This window comes from Phaenicophaeus curvirostris, chromosome 3, assembly GCF_032191515.1.
Source record: "Phaenicophaeus curvirostris isolate KB17595 chromosome 3, BPBGC_Pcur_1.0, whole genome shotgun sequence".
Taxonomy (NCBI): Eukaryota; Metazoa; Chordata; class Aves; order Cuculiformes; family Cuculidae; genus Phaenicophaeus; species Phaenicophaeus curvirostris.
The window spans coordinates 82,500,913-82,528,306 of NC_091394.1; the positions used below are offsets into that span (position 1 = coordinate 82,500,913).

At 40.9% G+C, this 27,394-nt stretch overlaps 1 protein-coding gene across 1 annotated transcript in view; it reads right to left on the reverse strand.

Annotated features, from left to right (window-relative positions):
- CSMD3 (CUB and Sushi multiple domains 3) overlaps positions 1–22,553 on the reverse strand; it is a 608,404-nt gene extending 585,851 nt beyond the window's left edge. Inside the window, exon 1 of the mRNA XM_069854554.1 lies at positions 22,208–22,553. Within this exon, the coding sequence (XP_069710655.1) occupies positions 22,208–22,385 (178 nt within the window). The 5' untranslated portion in view covers positions 22,386–22,553. The remainder of the gene's footprint in view (positions 1–22,207) is intronic.
- Positions 22,554–27,394: the final 4,841 nt, after the last annotated feature.

The window sequence follows — 27,394 nt, forward strand, 5'->3', positions numbered from 1 at the left end:
TATAAACATATGTGAGAGCTAACATATTGACCGAAAAGACAAGAACAATTCAATGGCTCGATGTCCAGATGGAGATCTGTGACAAGCGGTGTCTCTCAGGGGTCAGTACTGGGACAAGTGCTATTTAATGCTTTCATTGATGATATCAACAGTAGAGATCAAGTGCACCCTCAGCAAGTTAGGAGATGACATCAAGTTGAGGGGTGCAGTTGTCACACTAAAAGGGCAGGATATCATCCAGAGGGACCTGGACAAGCTGGAGAAGTGGGCCTGTGTTAATATCATGAGTTTGAACAAGGCCAAGTGCAAGGTCGTACACATGGGTCAGAGCAAACCGTGGTTTCAATACAGGATGGGGGACAACATGATTGAGAGCAGCCCTGGAGAGAAGGACTTGGGGGTGCTTATTAATGAAAAGCTTGACATGAGCTGGCAATGTGTACTTGCAGCCCAGAAGGCAAACTGTGTGCTGGGCTACATCAAAAGAAGCTTAGCCAGCAGGTCGAGGAAGGTGATTTTCCCCTACTACTCTGCCTTCGTGAGACCCCACCTGGAGGATTGTGTCCAGTCCTGGAATCCCCAACACAAGAAGGATATGAAACTGTTGCAATGGGTCCAGGGGAAGGCCACGAAGATGATCACAAGGGCTGGAGCACCTCTGCTATAAGGACAGGCCGAGAGAGTTGGGGTTGTTCAGCCTGGAGAAGAGGTGGCTCCAGGGAGACCTTGTAGAGGCCTTCCAGTACCTGAAGGGGGCATACGGCAAAGCTGGGGAGGAACTTTTTACATGGGTTTGTAGTGACAGAACAAGGTGGAATGGCTTTAAGTTGGAAGGGGGAAGATTTATTAGACATTAGGAAGAAATTCTTCATGATGAGGGTGGTGAGGCACTGGAACAATTTGCCCAGAGCAGCTGTGGATTTCCTTTCTCTGCAAGGGTTCAACGTCAGACTGGATGGGGCTTTTAGCAGCCTAGTCTAGTGGGATGATCTTTAGGGTCCCTTACAACCCAAACCATTCTACGATTCTAATTAGAATTCTATAGTCATCATAAAATCTTCTTAAACATACTTGAAGGTACATAACAAGAAAAGACTATCATATTTTTTATGTCTAAGGACCATTATGAGAATCCTTAAAAAAAAAGTCAGCTGTGTTAGAGATTACTAGAAAACTAATATTCTGTGAAAGATGCTGTTTCTTTACTAACACAGTTCTACCTCAAAATAGTGCCAATGTTACTAGCTGACACTGTATAATGTGCAGCTTCTGAATATGCAGCCCCTGATCAGTGGCAGAGAGAATTGAGAACTTCAGTTTACAATAAGAATAAACCAAATCAGATCATCTGCCTGGGTGTCACCTTCTCCTCTATACGCCTACTTCCCTTTTGACTAGTTCAAACATAGGACATTTGTGTCTTATTTTGAATGTCAAATAATGATCATACAATCATGTATTGTAATTTCTTTTTAGCAATGAAAAGGAAATATTTCTGTATTTTACAGTTCTAACCAGTGTTGGTTTTACCTGTATTCTTCTACTTATATCTGTGAAGTCTATTTTGCTTATTTTTTATCTAGTGCTATGGACCTGAAGTACTGTGAAGTCTACAGTGGGCCCAACAAACTTTGCATTCATAATTAGTGCAATGCTGAAGTATAGTGCTGTTTATTTCAGTATTTGGTAGCGCAAGGAACTGCATGCAATCCAGAAACAGTGCAGTATGTATGGTAACCTTTGTGAGATATTATGCTTTAAAGTTTCGCTATAGGATTTTTTATTTAATTTATTATTCTGTTCTCTATTTCCTCCCTATGGAAATAGCTGTGTAGATGGTCACTAAAGCTGATTGTTACAATAATTTCTTTAACGACTCACTTTAGAGTACTTACCTCACGTGGGATATGTGAGGCAATTAACAGTTTCAAAACTATGTCTTTTTTTTGTGTACATATTTTAGGTCCTTGCTTATCTAACTTTTACAGGTATGAAGCACTGGACAAGAGTCTGCTTCAATGATAGTTTTAACTTTTTCTCACTGCTAACATAGTAAAGTTCTGATACTTCTCATTATAAATATTGATAACTCAGGCTACCTGAGATATTTTTCAGGTAGTAAACTCAAGTATATGTAGGTCAAGAAATGTCACAATTAAATATTTCCTTATTTTCAGAAGCTGCAGTCAAAGTGTCATTCAGGGAATATATTAACATTTTCTTTATTAATTCTATATACTACCTGAAAACCCAGCCACTGCCTAAAGAAGGTTGGTCAAAATAAGGCAGAACTGAGGTAGGGTGGAAATTTATTTCTTCTGGTGTAAAATGCCTTAGAAAGTCTTTTTCCAGCTGAAAAAAAAGTTAAAATAGACCTCCTCCTGCTTTAACTATGCTGGGTTGAATAACTTTGCATTGAGATCTACAGATGGCTCCCCGAAGCTGCGATTCCCCATTATGTCTCAGCATGTCTGCAGTTCAGACATTGTCAATAATGAAGGCACTTGCAACTGTACATAGTTTAGCTTTCTTTCATTGTGTTCCTCTCAGAAAAATCACCTCCCATTCCCTTATCATTCACATGTTCCTCAAAGTACAAATGATTTCATACAATGCAAGTACAGTACAGTAACGGGCATGAGCCACAGAGATCCACAAACATGCTACAGTAAGGAAGCTGCCTGCTAGGGAAACTGGCATTCTTCATGACTGCATTTTCTTGTACTTCTCTAGTGGAGGGGAAAGCACAGAGGCTGCTGCCAAAGGCAATGTGAGCCTGAGAAATTTGCTATAAATTTTAGGCAAAGTGACAGGGGTAGGAAAAGCGAAGCCATCTTCAAACATTTTCTAGTGGTGAGAAAGTGGAGAGTTGCGTTTTTGTTGAAAGTTTGTACCCCTTTTGTCTTAACTTTTCTCACTAGCTTGGAATAAAATAGTAAACATTTAATAGTTAAGTACTGCTGATGCTCTTATCATTGCCTAACTTAGCTTATATTCATGAAGGGAATAAAAGCAGAAAAAAAATCCATTATGTTATACAATAAAGTATTAATAGGAGAACACAGATAGAATGAGTAAACTTCCTATAGACTGCAGAAAATATTCTAGGGAAACGAGAGGCATAAATAGGATAATTTGAAAATAATATGACGCTTGTATGCAAATAAGATGCTGATGATCTTTCTTTTCTTACGGTGTATTCCACTAATTTTCCACAAGGCAATGTAAAAAGCAATAACTGTGAGCTAGCATAGTAGGAAACCTTTGAATATTCAAAGGGGACATTTGATCATTCAAATATAATATAGTGTGAAATTGTTATAATATGGTGGGAAACAGCCTACTTAGTAGACAGGATGCTCCACTCTGCATTGCAGCTTTGAATGCGGTGAAGCATCCAGCATTCCCTGCAAGTCCACTTTGTACAGGTGAGCAGGTAGGCTGGCTCACCAACAGATAAACCTTCCAACTGAAGAGAGAGAACAACAAGAGGATACCTAAAAGAATTGTATGGCTTGTTATTGAAGTAACGTTCATACAGAATTAGCAACTTTTAACCCAAAAGCATTCAAAGTGTATTACAAACTGAAATTCAAACTGCCCTTTATCTGTCTCTACAGAGCAATGTCTCTGGAGTCAGGACGCCAGCACATATTGCCCTAAATGCACACACAGGGATCATTTGGCTCTTCTTTTCCTCCATTCTCATTCCCAACAAGCAAAGCCATCCACTGCTTGTGAAAGCTCAGAATTATGCTGAGATAAAAAGAATTCCTAACTCTCTTCTCAAATAAAAACAAAATAAGCAAACAAAACAAGCAAACAAAACCCCCAAACCTACCACAAGGCTTATAATGGAAACAGTAACATAAATGCATTTTGGTGAGACTGCATACGTAGCTCCTCTGCCCAGGTATTTGAATTGCATTGAGGAGGAGAAGTAACATTTCAGAGGCAAAATTAGGTTTCTTAATTTAGATGCTGATTAAAGTACCCTACAGTATTTTTTTCTGAAAATGCAGAAACAAGTAATGATTACTTTTTCTTATTATTCTTGTAAATATAGAACTTATTTTCTCAAACTTGTTTCTGAATCTTTGAAATTTGTAAGATGAGAAGCACTGGGGTAATATTCTCATTTTTTCTTCCATTTTCTGAAAGCGAAACTTTTTTTAAGGAATTGAGAGAAATCAGAAAAAAAAGAAAAATAAGCTGCTACAAAGGACTGAGTTCACAGCTGGCAGTAAGTGAAAAAGGAAAGGAAACACACATGCTGATATGTTTATTTTGTATTTGTGTAACAACAGTTCAAGAACCTGCTGTCTCTCAGCTGAGATGTGCTAATGAATTATAGGAAGTAAATTATTTTGACATTTGTACCTGTTTAATTTTGGTCCTATTGTGGTATGGCAGGAACTGCATGAATGGACACAAAGAAAATTTCAGAAGCCAACACAGAGGGTCAGCAAGCAGAGAAGGACCAGACACTGAGCAGATGAATGGGTCTAAATGGCAATGTTGACACAGTTGTTCAGTTGTGGTTTTAAATTTTTATATGCTTCACAATTTTAAGTAACATTATTCACGCTATTACACAGGAGGGAAATATTTAGTTACAGGTGCAAGACATGACATATTACTAAGCTGAAACTCACACTTAACCCACCTGTAGATTCAAAATGAAAAGTCATACAAATGTGAAAGTAGAATAATTCTCAGAAAAAGTATCTTTTCCAGGTATGAAAGAACTCTTATTCTAGCAATTTTGAAAATACTGCAGTCTCCTTCCCAAACAGTACAATAACAGACTAACAGCCCCAGTACTGAAAAATCAGTAAGAGGTACACATAAATCTCATTGAAGTTGGTAGAAAACAAGCACTATTTGAGGGCTTCTCTGAAGAGAGTTAATGTTTTCTCCTAGTGAAACACCTAATTCCCAGAAATATAATTGGGCCCTTTAAAAGCACATATTAGTGAAACAAAATGATAAAAAGGAAGAAATATTTGGAAGTTGGGGAATAAATCCTTCAACGCAGTTTGATCCTAAACTTTAGACTTTTTGTGCTGTCTGCACTGGATTTGGACCCACTCAGCTTTTCAATAGTTATAAAACAAGCCACTGTTGTTTCTTAATGCGCAGATATAAGATGATATTCCTTGTTCTGTATTTACTTTGCTATTTCTGTAACTGAAAAAAACTTGCAATAATAACCATAGAAAGGGCATATAAATAGGCTTTTATGAATAATTACTAATGATTTCTCTCTGTTTAAAATAATTAAAGCAGCTGATAGTTGACCCACTAACTTCAAGAGTTTATTTTTGTTTTTCTCTAGCAAAGGACAGTAGCAATTGCCTTGAAACCAATTCCTTATACAACTGTTAAGAACTGAAGACTTCAAAGTGCATTTAGAACTAAAATGTATATCCTTCTTTTTTTTGGCAATCTAGTGGCAGATTGCAAACCAAAGTATCTGAAGTCTTACTAGCCTATAAATAATGAAAGTATTTAACAGAGAAACTAACTTATTTTGGTTTTCTCCTGATCATTACCTGCAAAAATACAGTTACTTTGTTTGGAACTGTGTATAATGTATTACTCTCATATTTATTAATTTTGTATTCAAACAACAAAACACGTCTAATGAAAATTCTGTATGGAGGAGATCCCAAAATACCAGTTAATGCATTTTTTGGCAACAGTAAGTCATAAGGATAACCAGGCCAAAAAAGTCTCTGTGCTTCTGTAATATCAGAGAAGCACAGAAATCCTCAAGCTTTGAAACTGCAATCAAGACAAACATCTGTACTTTAACAACACTGTTTTCTTAAATCAGATTTAAATGAATTCTCATAGGACTATAAACACAAACCCAGCTTTCATTGAATCAAGACATAAATCAGGCTTATGAATATCTAATTTATACATAATATTATATAAAAAAACTCTTGGTAGTTTGCTTTTCTTAAACAGATAGAAGTGAGCTCACATGCAGCTTAAGCAGTCATAAGTATGTCAGTACTTGTCTTGTACTAAAACAATGCCAAACAGCACCTGCAAGCATAGAATTGTTATGGGTTTGCACTAAGTATATAGAAGTGTTCTGTGTAAAACCTACAAAAATACATCTTTCCTGTGAGCCTGAACAGAGTTTGCAAAATACATAGTGGAACAATCATGAGCTAAAACTCAACACTGCTGTCCGTTTTCATGGAGAGTAAAAATCTTCTTCTGGCTTCACAGAGAGTATTCTGTGGAGCATAAATAAGATTGGAAGAAATTGTACGGGAAAGTGTTTCTTCTAGTTCAACACAGCTGTGTTAACAAGCAGATAGAAAAGATTGAAGTACTGAATGTTAGAGCATCTTTTGAGGCAGAACATTTCTATGCAGTCCCTTTGACTCCTATGCCTTTCTTACTTTGGTGAATGCTCCTACTCACCATGCAGCAGAGAAGGAGGAGTAAACACCAGGTTTCGATGGAATGAGGTTCTAAAGCACAATAAATTATCCTGAAAGTAGTTCAATAATCTGAAGTCTTCAAAACCACTCAAACAATAATGTGATTAATATTGAACCTACATTTTTATTTTTCCTCTCCTCTCCCCTCCCCTCCCCTCTCCTTTCTCCTTTCTATCATTATTTTATCTTTGATTTTTTTTATATCTGACAGAAATTCATAATTTTGCACAGACCTACACTTTTCTACATTCTCTTGTGTACTACAGTTTATTTATCAGTCATCTTGAATAAGAAATCCTTACTTAAATCTTCAAAATCTTGTAAGTTTCCCTAAACTTTCTATGCAGATTTCTCCAGGCTCATACTTTTACTCTTGTGTAGAACATATTGTATTGTTTATCTAAAATGTTTCCATCAACTCTAAATTAAATTGCAGCTATCTTGATAGGGAGGTAGCTTTCGTTTGCTTTCGTACAGTGATAAGGGACTCTCCCTACATGGCAAGCACCACCAATGCATCTGTGTAATTTATCACTGGGCACTGATTAGTCAACACACCTTCTAAAACAGTCACTTTCCCCTAGGATTTAGAAGCCGTTGCCTTTTAGATTAAGCAGAACTATTATTTAATAAATCACAGAAGTGCCTCTCAGAAGATTAGGAAAGGAAGTATAGAAGGTTATTTAACATACTCCACTTAGAGAATTTAGATAGCAGACTGTAATTATCCAAACTGGAATTCAGCCAGCAGATGAAGGCTTATAACAATATTCTGTGAAAAATACCATGCAATCTTTCAGGACCAGACATGCCAGCAACATTTTATCTGAAATAGGGCAACTGAAACAGCTCATTGTCTCTAACACTTGGCTTGGAATAGTAGTTCAGTTCAAATTCCAGAAAGAAAAGTGGTTAACGGAATCAGCACCATATCCATGAAATACATTTTTAAAGTCTCCTAGTAAAGTACAAAACAATCTCATCCTACTTCAGATGAAGTGTTCTGATTCAGCCCACAAAATGTTCACGGCTCTTCTGTGTAATGCAAAAGGAAACATATATAGCAGTCTCCCAGCGGTTTCGGGACTTTATCTAGTGAGGTAGGGTGCTCACAAGTCAAATGTTGCAGAGTTGAGATAGATTCTTCACCTCCTTTCAGTGGCTAAACCATAAGATAGGAGGTCCAAGGCTGGGGTTCAGAAACGTATGTTAGTTCCTATGTTCCACACACCTCACGTATGATAGAATTTAACTCCACCAGCATTAATGTGCTAAGGGCTGGTATTTCTGCGGGCTGCCAGAGGCACAGTGGAAACTCCATTACTAGGCATGAGCTCTTATTTCATTTAAGCACTCCTGTGAAACTGTGATTTCAAGAAACTCTAGAATATCCTCATGAAATGAATGGCTGTGCTAATAGAAAAGTAGGTCATTTTTACAGATTAATATGCATATAAGGAAGATATATATATATAAAATGTTATCTGCATGATGACTTGGAACGCAAATTTTTGATCTCAGTGTTGTCACTGACATTTCTCTGAAATCATTGACTTTGTTCCATGGCAATGAAGCCCACTCTTCCTAAACATTAAGCATGATAAGAAACAATACTGAGAGTGAGACAAAGTGTAACTTAATCCCCTACAGAAAACGTTGATGTACCCATATCTTGATCACTGCCTGTAGTCCTAATCTCTTTATGTCAAGGACAGAGAAGTGTTAAAGAAGATACAGAGTAAATAGCTGATCTAGGAACAGAAGCAGCAGCCTTATGAGCAGAAATTACAAGTCCAGCAGTCTTTCTGGAGAAGGGGGAAGTTTGGAAAGAAAATATCAGAGGGATATATTCCTTTGTTTTCCCTTCTTTGAGTTTTGTCATTCCTTCCTGTGAGAGACTTGGAGAAACAGATTTCATTCTCACAGCAAACCACAGAGGTCAAAAATGCTAGAGGATGTTCTCTTTCAAATGAAGGACTACTGTGATGTGCTATAGCTGTTCTGCAGCAATCCGTGTGCCCTGGCCAGTGCACAGAGATTGTGCGGAGATGGGCTGGTATGCCTGCATCATCATGTCTGAATCGTTCATTCTAAGCCGTCTCTGCGGAGCAAATACTGTTCAGATTTTCATATCGTTATAGCTTGGACAAACTGGAAAATATTTTCATGAAGGGAATATAAAAGACACTGAGAAAAAGCTTTTCCAGAGAAACTTCAAGATTCTATCCTGAAGTTGGCAAATCACGATGTGTCTAAATTACAGAGTCCAGATAACTACCTATCTCTTTTTTTTCTTATTACTATTCCACTACATTTTCTGCAGAGTTTTTCTAAACATATCATCCTCTATTTCTTTCTCCTTCCAGTGCAAAAGGTTTTAGCACATGTGGTCAGTATTAGGACAGTGAAACATTAATTTCCATATTTGTTGTTTGTTGGGTTTTTTTGCTGTATCAAGTTAGTAACAAATTTCTTCTGTAATTCCTCATTGTCATATTGAAAATGCTTGATTGGATCTCTTTACTACCTTACTACAACGATGCCTCGAAAAAGATTGAAAAATGAAGGTTAAGTTAAACTTTTAAGCATCACTGGCTGCTTTTACAGTTCCACAGAAAGTGATACATCTTTTTTCAAATGATTTTTTTGTCACTGCTACCTCCATAAGTAGATGTTTGGAAGAGAATATAACATCACTACAGCTTAGCATTTCCAACATAAAGGTCCTTTTTTTTCCTCCTTTCAAGAATTTATATATTTAAACCCATTGTGAAAGATTAGGCAGATAAAGAAGCTTTCAGCAGAATCACAATACAGGTAATTATGGATCTGTCAGCATTTCCATTATGAACTCCATTTAGTATTAAGGGCTTAGCATTTTTCCATCATTTCATCAAATGTCAAACTGAAAGCTGGCATGCAGATTAGTAGCCTGGATGCAAATTTGTTTACACAAAATATTTAAATCTGCTCAGCTGTTTTTGATTTAGAGATCAGCCAGAGACTTTAAATTCTCAGGGTTTCTCATGCATTTCTGCCAACTTCTAGACCAAATTACACATAAAAAATTGTGATTGGTTAATAAACTGTTAACTGTCTCCTGAAGTTTTGAAATTATTTACTTTAGGCTTTAAAATGGATATTAGAATTTCTGCTCATCTTGCAACTCTAGTCCTTTTCCTATCATCTTTATAGAAGAATGATGAGTTAGAATAGGGTTCAAAAGCTCTAATAAAAACTGATAGTAATCTTAAAGTCTGAAACATTTGGTTTGGGACTTGATTAAATGCCATCATAACACAGTGAACAGAAATGGACCAAAGCCTGTAAGGTTTTTGAGAGTGTCAATTACTTAGCCCACTAGCTCTAATACCATTTTAGGATACTGACCAAAAAGAATATGATAGAGTTCAACTCTCAGTTTTTTCAGTTTCATCAGTTAAACCCTATGCATGCTATGAACAGATTTGTAGAGCTGCCACATCCTAAATAAACTCCTCTGTATTGAAATGAAGTATTTTATTTGTTATCATGATCCGCTTTATCCTGCTAAAAGTCAATGACAAATCTTCTAATTTCAGTGGGGACACGCTCTAAAATAATCTACTGGTAAATAAGGTTATAACTGAATGGATGATCACTCATGTTCAAAAGTACAATTCTCAGTAAGAAGCACTGAAGAAGCCATCCTGCAACATGAAATAGGAATAGTATTAGAAACACTAATTGAGCCATCAATAGAAATGAGATAGAAAAATAGCATTAATTCAGAAAGAATAAAAGGCACTCAGGTTGTAAAATACAGATATTCAAGTAGATAATTGGCATATTTAAAATAAAAGATGGGCAAACAGGAAAAACAATCAATGAAAGAGCTTCTCAAAGAATGCAGTTATCCAAGTGTACCAGACAAAGAATGGGAACCTAGCCCCAAGCAGTGTGAATTAAAAGCATAAAGAAGTACAGTACAAGAGATGGTGCAAAGAAACTTTGCACAAATGAATCATGGAGGAAGCAGATAAGGAAAAAACATGATGAATTAAATATAACCGACTCAGTTTGACCAGAGAATATTCACCTACAGTACATGGTGTACTAGCTTAATAGTGCAAGAAAATAACACTTTTAAGAACGAAGAAAATGTGCTTCAGAAACCATCTCAGATAGCAGCAAAGTACAGCTGTATCTTCACTAGTATCTGCAAATTCTTTAAGGATGATTCAATGCTCATTGTATTGCATACTACATTTTTTTAATAAATGATTCATTTTCCTTATAGTTATGTCAGATACACCCGTAATTCTAGCAGGCAATTCATGACTTCTTAATAATTACAGAGCTTCCGCTGATCATATTTGTCCTTAGCCAGTATCTGTGGCACGCTCTGAATCTTCAAACATGTCTACCGCTACTTCAGCCTGCACGGTCTTTTTTTTTTTCCTTTTGCATTTATATTTTTAAATTAATCTATGATATTCTGTAGAATCTAGAGTCCTGAAGTATGAAAAAAATAAAACTAAAACTCCACTGTTCCAACCTTGCCTTCTTGTAGAGAATTTGAAATCCAAAGAATATCCTGAAAAAGTTAGTAAATCAATCAGTGATGGTAAGGCTGGAAGGATATTATCCTTGCATTGTTTATTACTTTGGGCCACAAACGGACTTTACAAATGACACGGGAACTGAAGAGAACTTTCTATATTTTATTGCAACATTTATGACTTTCGGACTTCTCCAGTGGTACTTGTGGAGTGGGAAGAGAGTTTGGGAAGAGAGCCCAGAAGCACAGGGGAGGCTGGATAAACTGGGAACAATTACAGGATCTAGCTGATGAGATAGAATTTGAGTGCAGTAAAAATATATAGATCAAGCTTAGAAAAGTGTGGGGGTTTTTATATGGGTAGCTTAATTTAAAACTAGTGTAGAAATTAGTGTAGACACTCATACAAATTTCAATGATCTGCAATTGTAGTACTGGGGGGACTTAGGGTTTTGGAAGCATATCCTTAGGAAAGTTATGGAGGCAGCCATGCAGGAGTCACCAACTGTGCTGAACTCATTCCATACTATACATTGATTCTCTTGCTCATTCCTATTTCAGATAAATAGCTTTGAGAAGCAGAAGTTTGTCAGGATGTTTACAAAAATCACCGTTAGTTATGTGGTTGACTGGTGCAACTTTCTGGTGCTGATAATAAAAATGCCAGTAAAATATATATAACCTATTTGCAAGGGGAAAGTTATTATCCTTTCATGAGAAGACATTGGAGGTTCTGTTGTAACTCTATCCTCTATGAAAAACACAGAAATTTGATTACTACTCTAGTGTCTATGCTATTCTTTCCATGGGAAGGGGCTGAAAATTGAACTTCCTCAAGAATGCTTAAGTACTTGCGTAGAAAATTGGGTCACTGAAGAAATATAACATTCACATTCTTACAAGATGTCTATAATTGCAATAAGGAGAATATGTTTGAATTTAGAATATATGGAAGTTCATTAAATAGAATCTATAAAAACTTCTAAAAAAATATTCTCCCAAATGTCAGAGATGATTTATTTTTCCAGGAAGATGTTGCCAAGATTGAAATAAAGGGTAAAGAAGTGACACTATGAAAATCTCTGAAGCTAATAACTATGTGAATTGTGTGAGAGAGGTGACTGCCCACCTTCAAAGGAGGAGCAACTGAAAAGAAGAATTTTGAATGAAAGTGGTAGATATGCTGAACAGTAATGTAGTAAGAAGTAGGTAATCGTGTTCCTATTTGGTTTTAAGTTGAACATCACACCAAGAAACTGAGTGAGCAGTCAATTCCCCTTTTTTTGGTTGTAAGAGGACATTTTTCAAGCCCACCAAATGTAAATTGTTCATTTTTTTTCCTCAGTTCCAGAACTCATTATTGAAGGGTTTAAATTAAGAGGAAATCTTTTATCAGTTACGTACAAAAGGATTTCATATTTAGTAAACACCATCACAGTAAACAGTGCTAATGCTGTGAAAATCTTAGCAATTTTAGGAATATTCAAAAGAGGGAAAGACTGTTGCCATGAGTAATGCTAAAACATTGACTTGACAAAATACAATTCGTACCGTGTTCCTTCAATACATTACACTGATGATAATTCTCTAGTCAGGTAATCACTTTTGTGAGAATTATATTGATGTAAAGGTTTTGGAGAAAATGTCTTGCTCTTCCAGTTACATATTACGAATTACAAATCAAATGTTTTTCTTTTCTGTGGTCACTGAAACTGCTGTGCCATGCAACACACATTGCTGAAGTCAGTAGCAGTAGTAAAGTATAAGTGTCCATCAACACAGATATATTCAAGGCAAAAAACACACAATGAGCATAGTCATGAATTAAGCACAGTTTCTTCTTGATGACACAGCTACAGATGCATGCCACCAGAAGTGCTGGCGTGCATACACACAACTGGCATCAGTGTGTGTGCATGGCAGGTTCCCACATACACCTGGAGATGCATGAAAAAAGAATCTTTCACTACAGAACTGATTTACTCGAGGATGTGAGATGGCCAAAGACTTATTCTCTTCTTCTCTTCACTTTTGGTTAACCAGGTAAGTTTTCCAGAAGTCGGGATTTGGACCTCATTAACTTTTAGTTCTTACGATTTTGGCTCATGATTTTTAGGAAAAAGTTTTTCACAGAAAGGGTCATTGGGCACTGGAACAGGCTGCCCAGGGAGGTGGTTGAGTCACCTTCCCTGGAGGTGTTTAAGGCACGGGTGGACAAGGTGCTAAGGGGCACGGTTTAGTGTTTGATAGGAATGGTTGGACTCGATGATCCGGTGGGTCTCTTCCAACCTGATTATTCTATGATTCTATGAATAGATAAATACAATAAAATTCATGTGGAAACCTCTATTTTTGTGCTTTGATTTTGCTATCTAATTCAGCATTTTTAAATGTATCCACATATCTGGAATATATGACAATTCAATAGAAGTAAAATAAAATTGCATTAATAATTACATTTGAAGGTGTTCTAAATTGCAATGTAGTTTTTCAGTTCCTCCCAGTTCTTCTGCAGCTGTTAGCACACTTTGGCAAATTCCAAAATGTTTTCTTGGAGAACAAAATTTTAATAAGGAATATTTAAACCAGGTTGTAAACTGGCTGTAACTCAGCATACATCCTGACAAAAAAATATGAGTATGCTATGGTTTCAGGGACTACAGCTGATGCTGTGTTAGCTTACTACCATTATACTGAATGTAGTGGACTTAGCCCCAGAACTGCTAACACATTCATCGACAAGATGTAGAAAAGGCATTTTCTGATTTTATCTAAGTATTTAAATTACTTTCCTTAGAGAATCGTAAACAACTTAATTTTGCAATCTCTGTCCAGATTTTTGCAATCTTTAGTCTGGAGGAGGGCCACAAAGATGATCAGAGGGCTGGAACACCTCTCATACAAGGACAGGCTAAGAAGAGAAGGCTCTGGAGATACCTTATAGCAGCTTTCCAGTACGTAAAGGATGCATATAGGAAACAGAGGGAGGGTCTCTTTATCAGGGAGTGTAGTGATAGCATGAGGGGTAATGCTTTTAAACTGAAAGAGGGTAGTTTTAGGTTAGATATTAGGAAGAATTTTTTTACTGTGAGCGTGGTGAGGCACTGCAAAAGGCTGCCCAGAGAAGCTAGAGGTGTTCAAGGATAGGTCACCTGATCCTAGTGGAAGGTGTTCCTTCCCATGACAGGGGGTTGGAACTAGATGATCTTTCAAGGTCCCTTCAAACCCAAACCATTCTATGGTTCTACGATAATGCTGTGTGAGTTTTCCGAAGAGCACTTCTACTGAAAATTTCTAGTGTATTGTGAAATATGGCTTCTATTATATTTTTGAGTCACATAAAATATGTGTACAGAAAACTTTAATTCAAAACTCAGTATGAATAGAAGCAGAGGCAAATGTACTCGCAAAGGTCCTATTCTAGACTCTCGTGTTGCTTTCAATGGGCTCAACAACAAGCAGTTTGGAAGCTAATTTTATGTCCTGTTTTATATCTTCTATTCACCTTTGGATCAAAGATGATATACAGAAGCAAAAATACAACTTTTAGTTCAGACTTTTAAAGACTAGTTTTAAGTAAACTTAGCCTTGATTCCCAAAGAAAAGTGAACAAGTATCAAGAAAGCTAACTATAGGAAAATGTGAAGTTTGTCTTCTGGATCAGAGTAAATAATTGAAAAAAAGATTTTGTAATTCAGACAGCTAGATCTCAATGCTCTGTTGAAACAGAAGAATATCCATACATGGCATTTATGTAGCTCATTTTAGCTAAGGACTTCAAAATACACTTGCAGGCATCCACTTGCTGGAGCTGAAAACAGTCCTACAAGAAGATTATGATCGCAGAGGGACCACTTTAACTGCCACTGAAATACAGCCTCCTCTGAGATGTGATAAGTCAGCCTCTTTAAATAATATTGGTATTAAAACAGAAAATAGCTCAGAAATATTTTTTCTGTATTTGAAAGGTGATTAGAGGTTTTCATTCTACTAAGAACAGTTTTATAGCATCTATATTGGTAAAACTTTCCTAAATCAGTGTGAATAAATAATTGTGTCAATTAATTCTTAACATGCTAATATCAATTTTTATTATTGTTTTTAGTAACTAGTGTTTTTTCTTTTCATTAAGCCTTCCTCCTAACATTTGCTAGCAATCACTACTTGCACTCTTGTTTTGTTAGCAAAATCAGTTATGTTTTATATCAGAACTTCCTCTTGAGATTGGGAATACATAATAAATTAAGAGGTAATTAATTGCTTAGGAAACACATGCATTTCAAGTTGTTACCTGCACCTTTGTAAGCTAACAGTACGGTCTGTTAAATTTCTTCATAACATATCCAAATACATGGATATAATTTCTATATGTCATGTTATATACGTATATGTACACATGTATACACACAATTACATAAGAATGAACTCAAACAAATTACAACGCATAAAGATATAAAGCTAACATGTTATGTAGATATGGGAAAAAAACAGAGTTCAAGGTCAGAAGTAGTGATTCATCATCAGCCTAATCCAAGTAATTACTCAGTCATTTCTGCCTCAAGCCTCCAGATTCTGTTAGTCCTATTGAAAAGATAATCCGTGCTACTTACAGGCTTCAGGAGGTGAGATTCCTGTGATACAACATGAGTATGATACATGTTATTATGACACATTTTGTAGAATCCAAGGGAAAATGGCCAGTCTGTCTCTCTGCGGGTTGCATCTAAACTTGCTCTTTTATAATACCATTCTGCAAGCGCACCAGTCCTGGTGGAATCCCTTGTAAGCCATTTCCCAGAATCTTGAGGCTCACTACTGTAACGCTGTTCCTAAACCTATACACTTATCCATCTAACATTTCAGACACTGGGAAGGAGATGATGAATCTCCACTGCTTTCTTCTTCAACATTTACAATGGTATTCAGTACTTGTAAGGCCCGAATTATGGAGCCATAGTAAATTTTACGTGATCTGTTAAGAATAAGCCAGTTAAAACCACGAGTGCAAATCTGCCCAGGAAAAGTAAACAACTAAATGTAAACATCTATAAAAACATGATGTGTCTGTGTGTGTGTATGTCTATTTTTAAAAGTCTTTGTCATAGTCTGAAATCCACGTCCATTGCATTTCCCAAAAGAAAAGATGGAAGTTGGGATTTTTATTTTTTTTAGGAGGGAGGTGACACCCTGTACATTACATATCATACACCTTTTTATTTGGGTTCAAGAAAATTGCTAAGTATTGTCCCTTCAATTTTTGAAAATGCAAAGATTCTCTCTTTTTGTACAGATATTGTACAATTTTATCAAGAAGGAAACTTTCTTCTGTAAAGTTGTTTGAAAGGCACATAAGAATTCTGGAATTTTTCAATACATCTTAGCATGAAAATTAATCAATCAAAACTGAGGTAAGTAAGTTTTATAGCCTTATAATAACTACTTTTATCACATGCCTCTCTGATTTGTTACTTAAATATTACTTCTTCAAATATCTTATGTAGCAAGAGGTCCCTTAAAATTAAAGGGGTCTAGGAAAAAAACTTCAGACCAAGTTGCTTTTTCTGTGACTGTTCTTTCCTGGGAGACTTCTTGACGTAATTTGGTAAACTAACTTTCCACTTTTCTTCTATTGTTCCATCCTTAAATATAGTACCCAGAAATACAAATTATACTCATCAGCAAGAATTTGGGTCTGAGATATCACAACCACACTGAATCAGAATTGAAGTTTTCTATTAGTGGAGAAAAAAAACAAAACAGTTTTTACAGCAGATCATCAAACTTTCCCTATTCCAGCCAGTTCCAGTTTATCCGATTCCATAGAATTAACATTTTTCATGTACCTGTAGGTTATTTAATACACTTTTTCCTTTGATTTACGCTGTTTGTCTCTGTCTCAGCATTACAATGATGGATTCGCTTGGCCTTGCTTCACAGGTGCTAACTAGTTCCCCAGACTCTTACTGGAGCCAGCTGGAATCAGAAATGCTCAATACCTCTGAAAACCAGATAACGTCCAAGACACCTGTTTTCTGAAATGGGAAGGGAAAGGAAGGCGAAAGCGAAGGCAGAGAAGACAGACAAATGAGTGGAGCAGAGGCCAGTCCCTGTGTCTTAAAACACATTCCAGAAGCAGCCTCTAACTTGGGAGATCTAAACCACTGGCTACTGAAAGCTAGGATGATGTGTTTGTTTGTCACTCTGTACTTGCTGTGTTTCTCATGGACTGCTGCTAATGGTCAGTGTTGGAGATAAAGAGCACTCAGCTAGATGGGCCACAGTCCCAACTTGAATTGTTCCTCAAAAAAAAAAAATTCCCCAAAAACCAACGAAACAAACAAAAAAAACAACCAAAACCCCAGGTAGACTATAAAGCTTCTGCTATGTTTATTGCACAGGAGGTCTGGGAAAAGAGGGAACTGAAAGCACATCCACGAAGTTCTTGAGATCTCGTGAACTTCCCAGTCGAGGAGTTGAGAACAGAGTGAAAGATACAACCTGGCCTTTTTTAGCCTGCGTGGTTCCAAGCTAGTTCTGCGTGTTAAAAAAAAAACAAACGATCCTAACGCTCCATCAGACGTGCAAACAAAAGACTTGAAGGAGTCACCAGGCTGGAGTAAGCAATAACACACGATGGAAGCGAAGATTAGAAGGGGTGCCCGGAGCCTGCCGCTCCCCCTGGCGACGGCCGCAAAAGCGAAGGCTGCGGGGACGTTTCTCTGTGCCCTCTGCGGGTCCCTAGCGCCAGAGGACAGGGGAGGGAGGAGCGGTCCCTGCTGGAGCTGCTGAGGGAGCTTATCTGTTCAATTATACCTTGCAGAAGAGGAGAAAGAACCGTGCGCTAAGCGGAAGGCACCGCGGGGCCGTGTTTTAGCCGTGAAGCGAAGGGCAATGACGGGCGAGGGTAGGGGGGACTGTGTGTTTGTAACTTTGCCTGCAACCCTGCAGAACGGTGTAGCTTGAAAAAAAAAGTCGTTCTGGTGCTGTGTGCACTGAGCAGAAGCCCTGTGTTATCTGCGGGAGCTTATGGGAAAGAAGCACCGCAGAGGAGCAGCAGAGCGTGTGCGGAGGAGTTGAGAAGGAGACGCTGTCCCCTTCTCCAGTCGGCGTTCTCCTGCACCCCTGCCTGCGCACACGCGAAGACGAAGCAGCGGCAGCGACCATCTGGAAACGAGGAAACCTCAACCTGCCGTAACCAGCCCAGCCGCTTTCGCTTTGAGGGCAGAGCGAGCATCTCGCTGCGCCCACCCATGTCCCACCGAGGAAAGCCACCCACCCACCAGTGACCCCACCAGCCAAGCGACCGGGAAGGCAGCGATGGGAAGGGGCTCCAGACCCTGAAGGGAGGGGGTTTGAGGCGGGAATGGGGGAGAAAGGAGACTGCAGAGGTGGCTGAAAGCAGGGCACGCTTTGTCCCTGCTAAATATTCCCACATGCCAGGTGCCCGTCACTGCAAATGGAAATGCTTTCCATTTTCTCATCACTTCTGTCAATGAGCCGTTTAAAATCTCACTGTGTCATCTCCCTTTTATTTTGAAAGCTGCCCTTGTTCAGCTTGTCATAACTGCAGCGAGGGAACAGAGGAACAACAGCCGAGGCAACGTTTCATTTTAGCCAGGCAGACAAAAGAGCAGACCTCGGTGCTCTCTGCTCTCTGTCTTGGAGCAACAGCTAAACAGGAGAGATGGAGGAGTCTTGCGGTCTTTGGTCATTTTGCCTGATTTCCTCCATGGTTTGCTTCCATAAACTGATCACAAGCATCTTCTAAATTTCTTTTTTTTCTTTTTTTATTTTTTGGAGGCGGGAGGTACCAAACTGAAGGGGTGCAGGTACCAGTGATTTCTCTCCTATCCTCAAGAGGCAAAGCTCATTGATGCTGCTTGTTTCAGTTTGCATATAAAAGAACTGCCATGAATTTCACCTTTTTTTCCTTCTTTTTTTTTTCCATCTCTTCCCCCCATTCCATAAGGGAGCTGGACAGTGGAGTTTTCCACTTGCTGCTCCTTCAAGCTTGTTTTTTATCTCCTGTGTCTAAATAGTGCTTCTTAGTTCTCCCGGGGGGGGGGGGGGGGGGGGAAGAAGGGGAAGGATCTTTCCTAGGTGTCTTGCACATCTGAAGGGATGAGCACAACATCCATCTTCCCCTGCACCTGGACAGGAATGACCTGCTTGGCATTTTCTAACCACTGAGTTGTGTGTTGTTTGTTTGTATACCTTGAGTACCTACTCTCACTTTCCAATGGTGCAATTCCTTTGCTTTTTTCACTCTATGTCTATCCGAGGAAGATTTTTGTTGGAGATTTGCTGTAATGGGATAATGTGTAAGCAGTTAAAGATTTTCACTGAAGAAGGTGCAATTACTCTATTACTTCAGCTCTTACTGTCACCCGTTCCCCAACAGTTCCGACAATTTCCTTTCTCCCATTTTCCCCTTCTTTTCTTCTCCCTTTTCTAAGCCCGCCCTAGGGGTTGCAAGATTCCAAAGAGGCATGAATTTATAGATAAACGTGAAGGCTTTTTTTTTTCTATATGGATATATACAAGAAGCACATAATTAATCAATTATGAATATGGGTTTTTAACACCCTAGCATAGTTTGATGTGTAAAGGTGGAAGACCTGTCGATAAAAACTGCAGAAATGGCAACAGGACGATGACAAAAGCAGGAAAGGCCTGAAAAGCGGATATCAAGCAAATCTGTGGAAGTGGTCTGGATGATAGGAACCTCAACAACAGTTTGAGTGTTATGATGGTGCTCGACTATTCAGTAGGGGGGATTAAACAAGGAAAGATACAGTCTAGAGCTTGTGGACCTGGGGTGTGGCGAAAAGGCCTTGCCAGGCAATGGTAGAGCAGAGGCAGGATCTCGGGAATCACTTAGCTCTTAACACCTGGAATGTTTTAAATAGGCAGATATTCATTCATTGTTTGCCTCTGCCAAGGTTGCTGGGAGCAGAAGCCTGTGGTGACACAACAGGAATGTAAACCCAGGTAAAATGTACTCATTCGTGGGAGTGGAAAGAGTGCTAAGTATATATGCCCAGAATAGATGCAGTGCTGCAGTGAGTCTAAGCCAGCTCTATGGAGCTTGGCTGCCTGGAGAAGCCTGCGTCCAGGATGTAAAATCTGACTTACTGGCTTTGCAGTTGCTGGGAGGAACCCCCAGTCCAAGAGAAGCCTTTGGAAACTGACGGGGTCAGCACCTGGGAAGCTCAGGCCCCGGCAGTACAGAGGAAACTGCTTCACAGCATCTTTTGGGGACCGCAGGTGGGCAGGAAAAGAAAGGGCCAGTCTTTCAAAGCACGTTTTTTCTTATTTTTTTTTTCTCTCTCTTTTTTATTGAGCTATTTTAGGTGCTTCATCCCAGCTTTAGTGCTTAGTACCCGGCGGCTCCCCTCCCCCGACCAGGGCAGGCGAAGCGGCCCCTCAACAGGTGCTGTGGAAACTCGCTGCGCTCCCGCGGCCGCCGCGCGGGTCTGGGCTCCGGCTGCTGCCGCCCCGCGACTCGCGCTCACAAAGCAGCTGCCGCCCGCCAGACCCGCCGCCGCGGGACCGCGCCTGGCGGGCAGGGAGCCCGGGGCTTGCAAACGCTCGCCCCCGGCACACACGATGCGTTAAGGACGGAGGGCTGAACCCCCCCCACTCCGAGCCCCTTGGAGGCTGGTCTCGGTCGCAGACCTTCTCCCGAACGGGGCAAAGCGCAGGGAGCAGCTCGCTCCGATAGACGCAAGCAGGGAGAAGCTGCCTGTAATTCAAATAGGCATCACCGTCGCAGGCAAGCCCCTTCCCCTTGGATCCCCCGTGTTAGGATAACGTGGGATGAGGTAAAAGCCCTCCATCCTCCCTCCCCTGCCCCCCTGTGAAACACGAATTATCTTTTCCACGCGATACAAACGACGGGGGGGAGGGGGGTGGCACACAAGCAGCTGCAAAGCTCTACAATAAACTGTTTCATCCAAGGCAGAGCCAGCTTGGGAAGGCACGCCTTCGAATTCCCCCACTCCACCACCCCCCTTCCCACCCGTGCAGGCAACCTCTGTAGGCGATAACCAAACCTAAAGACTCAGAAAGGATCGATAATGCCTACTAAATATTCTGAGAGTGTATGAGTGTGGCAGGGAGGAGGGATGTGGATGAGGAGAGGGGTAAAAGGGTGATTGTGATTAATCAGATATTAATCACTGGCTACAAACAAGGGGAGATTATTTCGGGTAGACGACCGACTGTGGGGAGTTACAGAATAGATCCTTTTACTGAAGGCACGCGTGATGGGATCGGCACTTCACCGTTTAGCGATGCCTGTGTAATTTTGAAGGTGCACATTATTCAAGCCACATATTTCTTCTTTTCTCTGTGTGCAGCATTTCCCCTAACTGTCTGCGAGCACAGACTTAATGGAGATACTTATGCCGCTAACAAGAGGTTTCCCTTTTGCTCTCCTTTCATGAACACAGAAGCAGGAAGAAAGCAAAATCGTCCCTGCCCCGAAAAAAAAAAATACCCCAAAACCTCACAGACATCAGGGAAAAAGAACTAAAGGACGGAAGAGAAAAGGTGTCGATCTTTGCACCCAGCGGCAGCCCCTGCCTTCAAGGCTGAATCGCTAAGGTACCTTTTCGACAGCGAGGGAGCCCTGCATGCATACAAACAGCTGAGCGTGAAGCGCATTTCGGGCTGTGAGACGGCTACCCACACGCTGGGCTCCTCCGTAACTTTCCCCACGCAATGGGTTAAACTAATCAGTGTATTGATACAGGCATTCCCGCAAAGAGCCCGCTGCTCGACCAAAGCCCAGAAATGTGGGTAATCCCCCCACACTACCATCATCATCACCATAAAAAAGCAACCCCGTGGGATTTGCTGGAATAATACACTAGTTAGAGGGTATATGAACCAACTCACGTCTCCGTTTGAGCATACTGCTAGAATATTTATTGAGCCCCAGCTCAGTCACTGCATTGAACGCCAAGACTGGCAAGCAAATGCATTTCCTATCTCCGAAGAGAGCCGTGAATCAACTCCTTCTTTCCTCCTGTCTTTAGCAATCATAGATAATTTTCAATTGCAAAGTACCCAAGATAAAAATATAAAATAAGAGATAAATATATATTTAAATACACATTGACATAAAGAGAGAGCTTGCAATGCCCTGACCGAAAGCAAGCGAACCCCTAAAAAATATACCCCTCAAATACTACCCTACCTTTCACACACGAAACCATCAATAAAAAGACGAGGTTCCAAAATGTAAATCCACTTTTAATCTCCATTTTCTTCACCAGGATGAAGTCCAGTCGGCCACATTTAGTACATCCCCTTTCCCAAAAGTCTGCTAATTTCGGTTCCTTTGCACGGATTTCCCCTCTGCAGATCCCTTTCATATTATTCTCGAGAGCTCCCAATTCCTGTTCCTCGGCCAGGCGCAGCGGAGTTGTTGCTGTTGATGGTGCGCGGTCACAGCTCGGAGTGAATGGTGTTTCTGGGATACCACAGCAACCTTGACGAGGACTCAACCATCTCTCCAACGGGGGCACAAAGTCTCAGCTACTCTCGATCGCGTCTTTTCCTTCCCCCCACCCCCCCGCTCCCCCAACTCTCTGCACAGCCGAAACCCACCACGATCCCGCCTCGTTACCGCATCCACCGGGAGCCGCGGAAGAGCATCTGAAAACCTCAGACACGCTCTCCAATAAACTCCAAACAGTATTTGCAATTGAGATTCCTCCCCCCGCCCCCCTGCTCCCCCAAGAGGATCAATTCTGCCTAGGAAAACGGCTCGAGAAATAATACAGTGGCGAGGTCTCCCCAGCCTCCCGGAGGAGCCCCCGGCTGGTCTATTCGGCGGGGCTCGTCCATCCCGCCTCGGCTCGCGAAAACGATCCCTGCTGCCTCGTTATTAAGAATTCACGTGCGGTGCTCGGGGGCTGCCACCGTCACCGCCGCGCACACACACACGTACAGACACACAGACAGACACACACAGACACACGCACACACCCCCCTCGGGGCACGCATCTCGCACAGGAGCACCTGCGTCTCCGAGGGGGGTTTGCGGGCTAATGGCTCTGCACGGGGACACTAATGACAGGCTGGTCTCCGCGGGCGCGGGGAGGCTGCGGGCAGGGCGCGCAGCAGAGGGGGCTTTCCGCCCCCGCGGGTTGGGGGGAGGCGGCCCGCGGAAGGTCCGCACGGCGGGCGCGGGGAGAGCGCGGCCCCCCGGGCCCGGGGCGGCTGGCGGGGCCCGGGGCGGTGCGGACGCGGCTCCGCCACGAAGAGCGTTGGCGCCACCTAGCGGCCGCGCTCCGCGCCGCTCCGCGGGGGAGGGAGGGGCGGGTCGCGCGGCGCCGCGCGGGGGGAAGCGCGGCCGGGCGGGGCCGCGGGGGCCGGGCAGGTCGCCTCGCGGCTTCTCCCCGCGCGTTCCCCTCCGCTGGCACCGGGGGGTCGGGGCCACACACGCGAGTGTGACTGGTCCCGGTGGTGCAAACGCGTCTGCGAGCGCCTGCTCGTGTTAGGGCGTGCGTCGTGCTTTTTCTAGCGGGGGAGAGTGTGTTAGGGAGTGTGTGTGTGCGTGGGAGGGCGCGTTTGTGTGCACGTGTGTGCTGTCGCCTTGAATGCGGGTGCGGGGCTGGAGAACAGGCCTTATGAGGAGTGACTGAGAGAGCTGGGGTTGTTTAGCCTGGAGAAAAGGAGGCTGAGGGGAGACCTCATTGCTCTCTATAACTACCTGAAAGGAGGTTGTGGAGAGGAGGGAGCTGGGCTCTTCTCCCAAGTGACAGGGGATAGGACGAGAGGGAATGGCCTCAAGCCAGGGGAGGTTTAGGCTGGACATTAGAAAAAAATTTTTCACAGAAAGGGTCATTGGGCACTGGAACAGGCTGCCCAGGGAGGTGGTTGTGTCACCATCCCTGGAGGTGTTTAAAAGATGGATGGATGAGGTGCTGAGGGGCGTGGTTTAGTGTTTGATACGAATAGTTGGACTCAATGATCTGGTGGGTCTGTTCCAACCTGGTGATTCTATGATTCTCTGTGTGTGAGCGCGTTTTTGTGTGTATGTCTGTATACCTGTTTGCGTATGTGTGTGCATGCATCTGTGTGTGCGTGGATCTGGTTTTGTGTGTCTGTGAGTGGATGTATTTTCTGTGTGTTCAGGTATTCTTACACATGTATGTGCCTTTTCGCCTAGTTTTTTCTTACGTGTACGTATATATTCAGTCATACAGGGTTGCATGTGTGTGTTTACATGGACATGCATATTCTGCATATATGCACATGTGCATGTCTCTGAGGGCATGAATGCAATCTGAAGTGAAATGCCAATGTACATGAGTGTGTGAGCTAGGAATTTTGGCAGGCTGTTATGAAACATGAATCTTTGTGTGTATGTCTGCACAGGGTTTTTTCATTTCACCGTGTTTAACAGTGTGTGTGGTTTCTGTGTGTGTATGGAGCGCATTTGTGGAAAAGTATGTCTTGGTTAGGATGTTTTCAACCGGGAATGTGGATGTGATGTGATTTCTAAATCTATTATATGTGAATTTGTATGAACATATATTTATGTAGATATAAATTATGTATATATTTATGTATACGTAAATTATATATATATGCAGTATAACTATATAATAAAAATAGTATTGGAGGATTTAGGAAAGGTAATGATTCATCCTTTACTCTCAAAACAGAGTGCGAAAAAGGAAGTTTGCATGGCCATGTATCTGCTCCCATTTGGGTGCAGGGGTGAGCAATATGTGGCTTCTTTATACCTTTACTTAAAACTGCCCTGTTCCAGCATGGCCAGCAGCATTTAGCAGAGTGTGGCCCTGCATGTGGCTCGCTGAACTGTCTCCATAGCTGTAAGACTGAGTGTATCTGGCATGAGGAATGAATACCTTTAGTTGAAAGTACTGTCACTAACCAGCCTCGTCAGATCCACATAGGTTTGTTTACTGGGGAGAAGCAGAAGTATATATTTCACTGCCTAGCGTACTGTCTACAGCCTTCTCTTGCAGACACATAAGTCTTCGAGTGTGACTGTTGTAATTGAAACTTGGTGGGCCTGTTCGTTTCCTCTGCATCAGCTCAGGAGTGTGATCTTACATGTGATATGAGCCTTGTGCTAGTGTTAAGGGCAGTGCCATGTTAGGATCAACTTTTTGACGCAAGTTCAGTGATCCCCATTTTACATAGGGTAGGATGGGTGAAAATCACTCAGAAACTTGCCTACTGTATTTGTTAAAAGAATTCCAATATCTCTCTCTTTACTATACTATATGTATTTACATTTATGCATGCATGTATGCATGTAATGGATCCATTTTAAAAGAGCAATTCAAAGCTGAAGGGAGATGTGCATTCAGAATAGCACTATTGATCTCACTTCTAGTATTCAGCTTTTTTTATGTGTTTGGAATAAAGTTCTGCCCTTACTCCCTCAGGAGTACTTTCCAGCTGTGGAACTCAAATCTCCTTGGGGTAATACTTTATCAGTTACCAAGGATAAGAAATAGATATTAAAGACCTAGGCTTCTTACTGTTATTTATAATTCATGCATTGCATTGCTCAGTACTTCCGTAGCTAACTTATTTAGGGGGCTTATTCTGATGCTGTTAGAAGTCATGTCTGTTTGATATCCACTAAAATTTTCATCATGAGTTATCTGTACTGCTTCACAAGTGAAGAAGTGCTTACAGTTAAAAATGGGATGCCCAAGAAATTTTTGTGGCAAAATTCTTGCTAATTTTCTGAGACTCTCTAGATTTCTAAGTAATTTACTTCCATTTTAAAAACAGTGCTTAAGCTACTAAGGCAAATTTTAGGCATATTTAGTAGTATTAATGCTACAGATTGATTTTGATTTCTTTATAGAACACCTCACACACAAACCCTCAACCATTTTTTATGTTGCAATTTTTTTGTTGTTTTGTTGTTAAATACTAGAATTGCATAACCCTTTGAATGACTTTGGGTTCAAGCAGTAGATTATGCTCTTATGTTTCATGTTCATGTAGTGTCCTACTCTCTTGCTTTTTCATCCTTCACTCCTTCCTTCTCTCCTTCTTTTCATAGAATCATAGAATCATAGAATAACCAGGTTGGAAGAGACCCACCGGATCATCGAGTCCAGCCATTCCTATCAAACACTAAACCATGCCCCTTAGCACCTCGTCCCCCCTTGCCTTAAACACCTCCAGGGAAGGTGACTCAACCACCTCCCTGGGCAGCCTGTTCCAGTTCCCAATGACCCTTCTGTGAAGAATTTTTTCCTAATGTCCAGCCTAAACCTCCCCTGGAGGAGCTTGAGGTCCTCTTCCTTCCTTTTCCTTCTTTCTTTTCCTTTTTCTCTTGCCTTCTTTCTCTCTTTCCTTCTTTTGCCTTCTCACTGTTTCCTCTCCCTCTCCCTCTCCCTCTCCCTCTCCCTCTCCCTCTCCCTCTCCCTCTCCCTCTCCTCTCCTCTCTGTCTCCTCTCCTCTCTGTCTCCTCTCCCTTTGTTTCCTCTCCGTCTCCTCTCCATCTCCTCTCCATCTCCTCTCCATCTCCTCTCCCTTTGTTTCCTCTCCTTTTCTCTTCCTTTTGGCATGGTCAAGCTTATTGATCATTTGGGTACCAGTCAAGGATGAAAGTGACTTGGCAAGGACCATTAAGTCAATCACTATGATTAAATACTCCCAAGAATTTTAGAATGTGCTGAAATCAGAAATGGGCAGATACTTAACTTTCTGACCTGTCAAGCACATGAATATCAGCATTGCTAGTGGGAGATGTGTATTGGAGACCTGAAAGTGATGGTGCTCTTTCTTCCTATTATTGTTGGATACTTCATAAGGTAAACTACTGTGTGCTAATGTTACTGCCCCATATTCATAGTACAGGGTAAAACCATAGCAAAGTACAACCCAAAGAAAGATGCAGTAAAGCAAACATCGTTATGGAAATAGCTGGAGGGAAAAGATGTCATAATACCTACATCCTTTTGACTACTTTTTAACTTAAATTTTCGTAAGTCTGGTTCTAAGCTGCCTCTAGCACAAAGCATCCCTGTTCAACAAAACCAAATAGAAGCTGTATTTAAGAGTAGGCACTAACATTCCTGAGTAAAGTAAAAAAGTAATACCCTCTTCACAGGGAGACAGATCATATTTAATTATCACAATTATATGTGATTGTGTTATCTCTTTTAAGCGTTCCTTTCATTCTGCTAGAGTCCACATCTAAAATCTGTTTGGAGAAAACAGAGGATGTAATTCTTTCTTATGTAACATTTCCTGATTGCTGATACTGTACTACATAATACTTAGTTTTCAAGTGAAATTCAAGGAATTAGTTTTGGTCTACTGCTACATATTTTTATTGTACCAGTCAAGATGATCTTGGTGGAATTTAGACTACTGA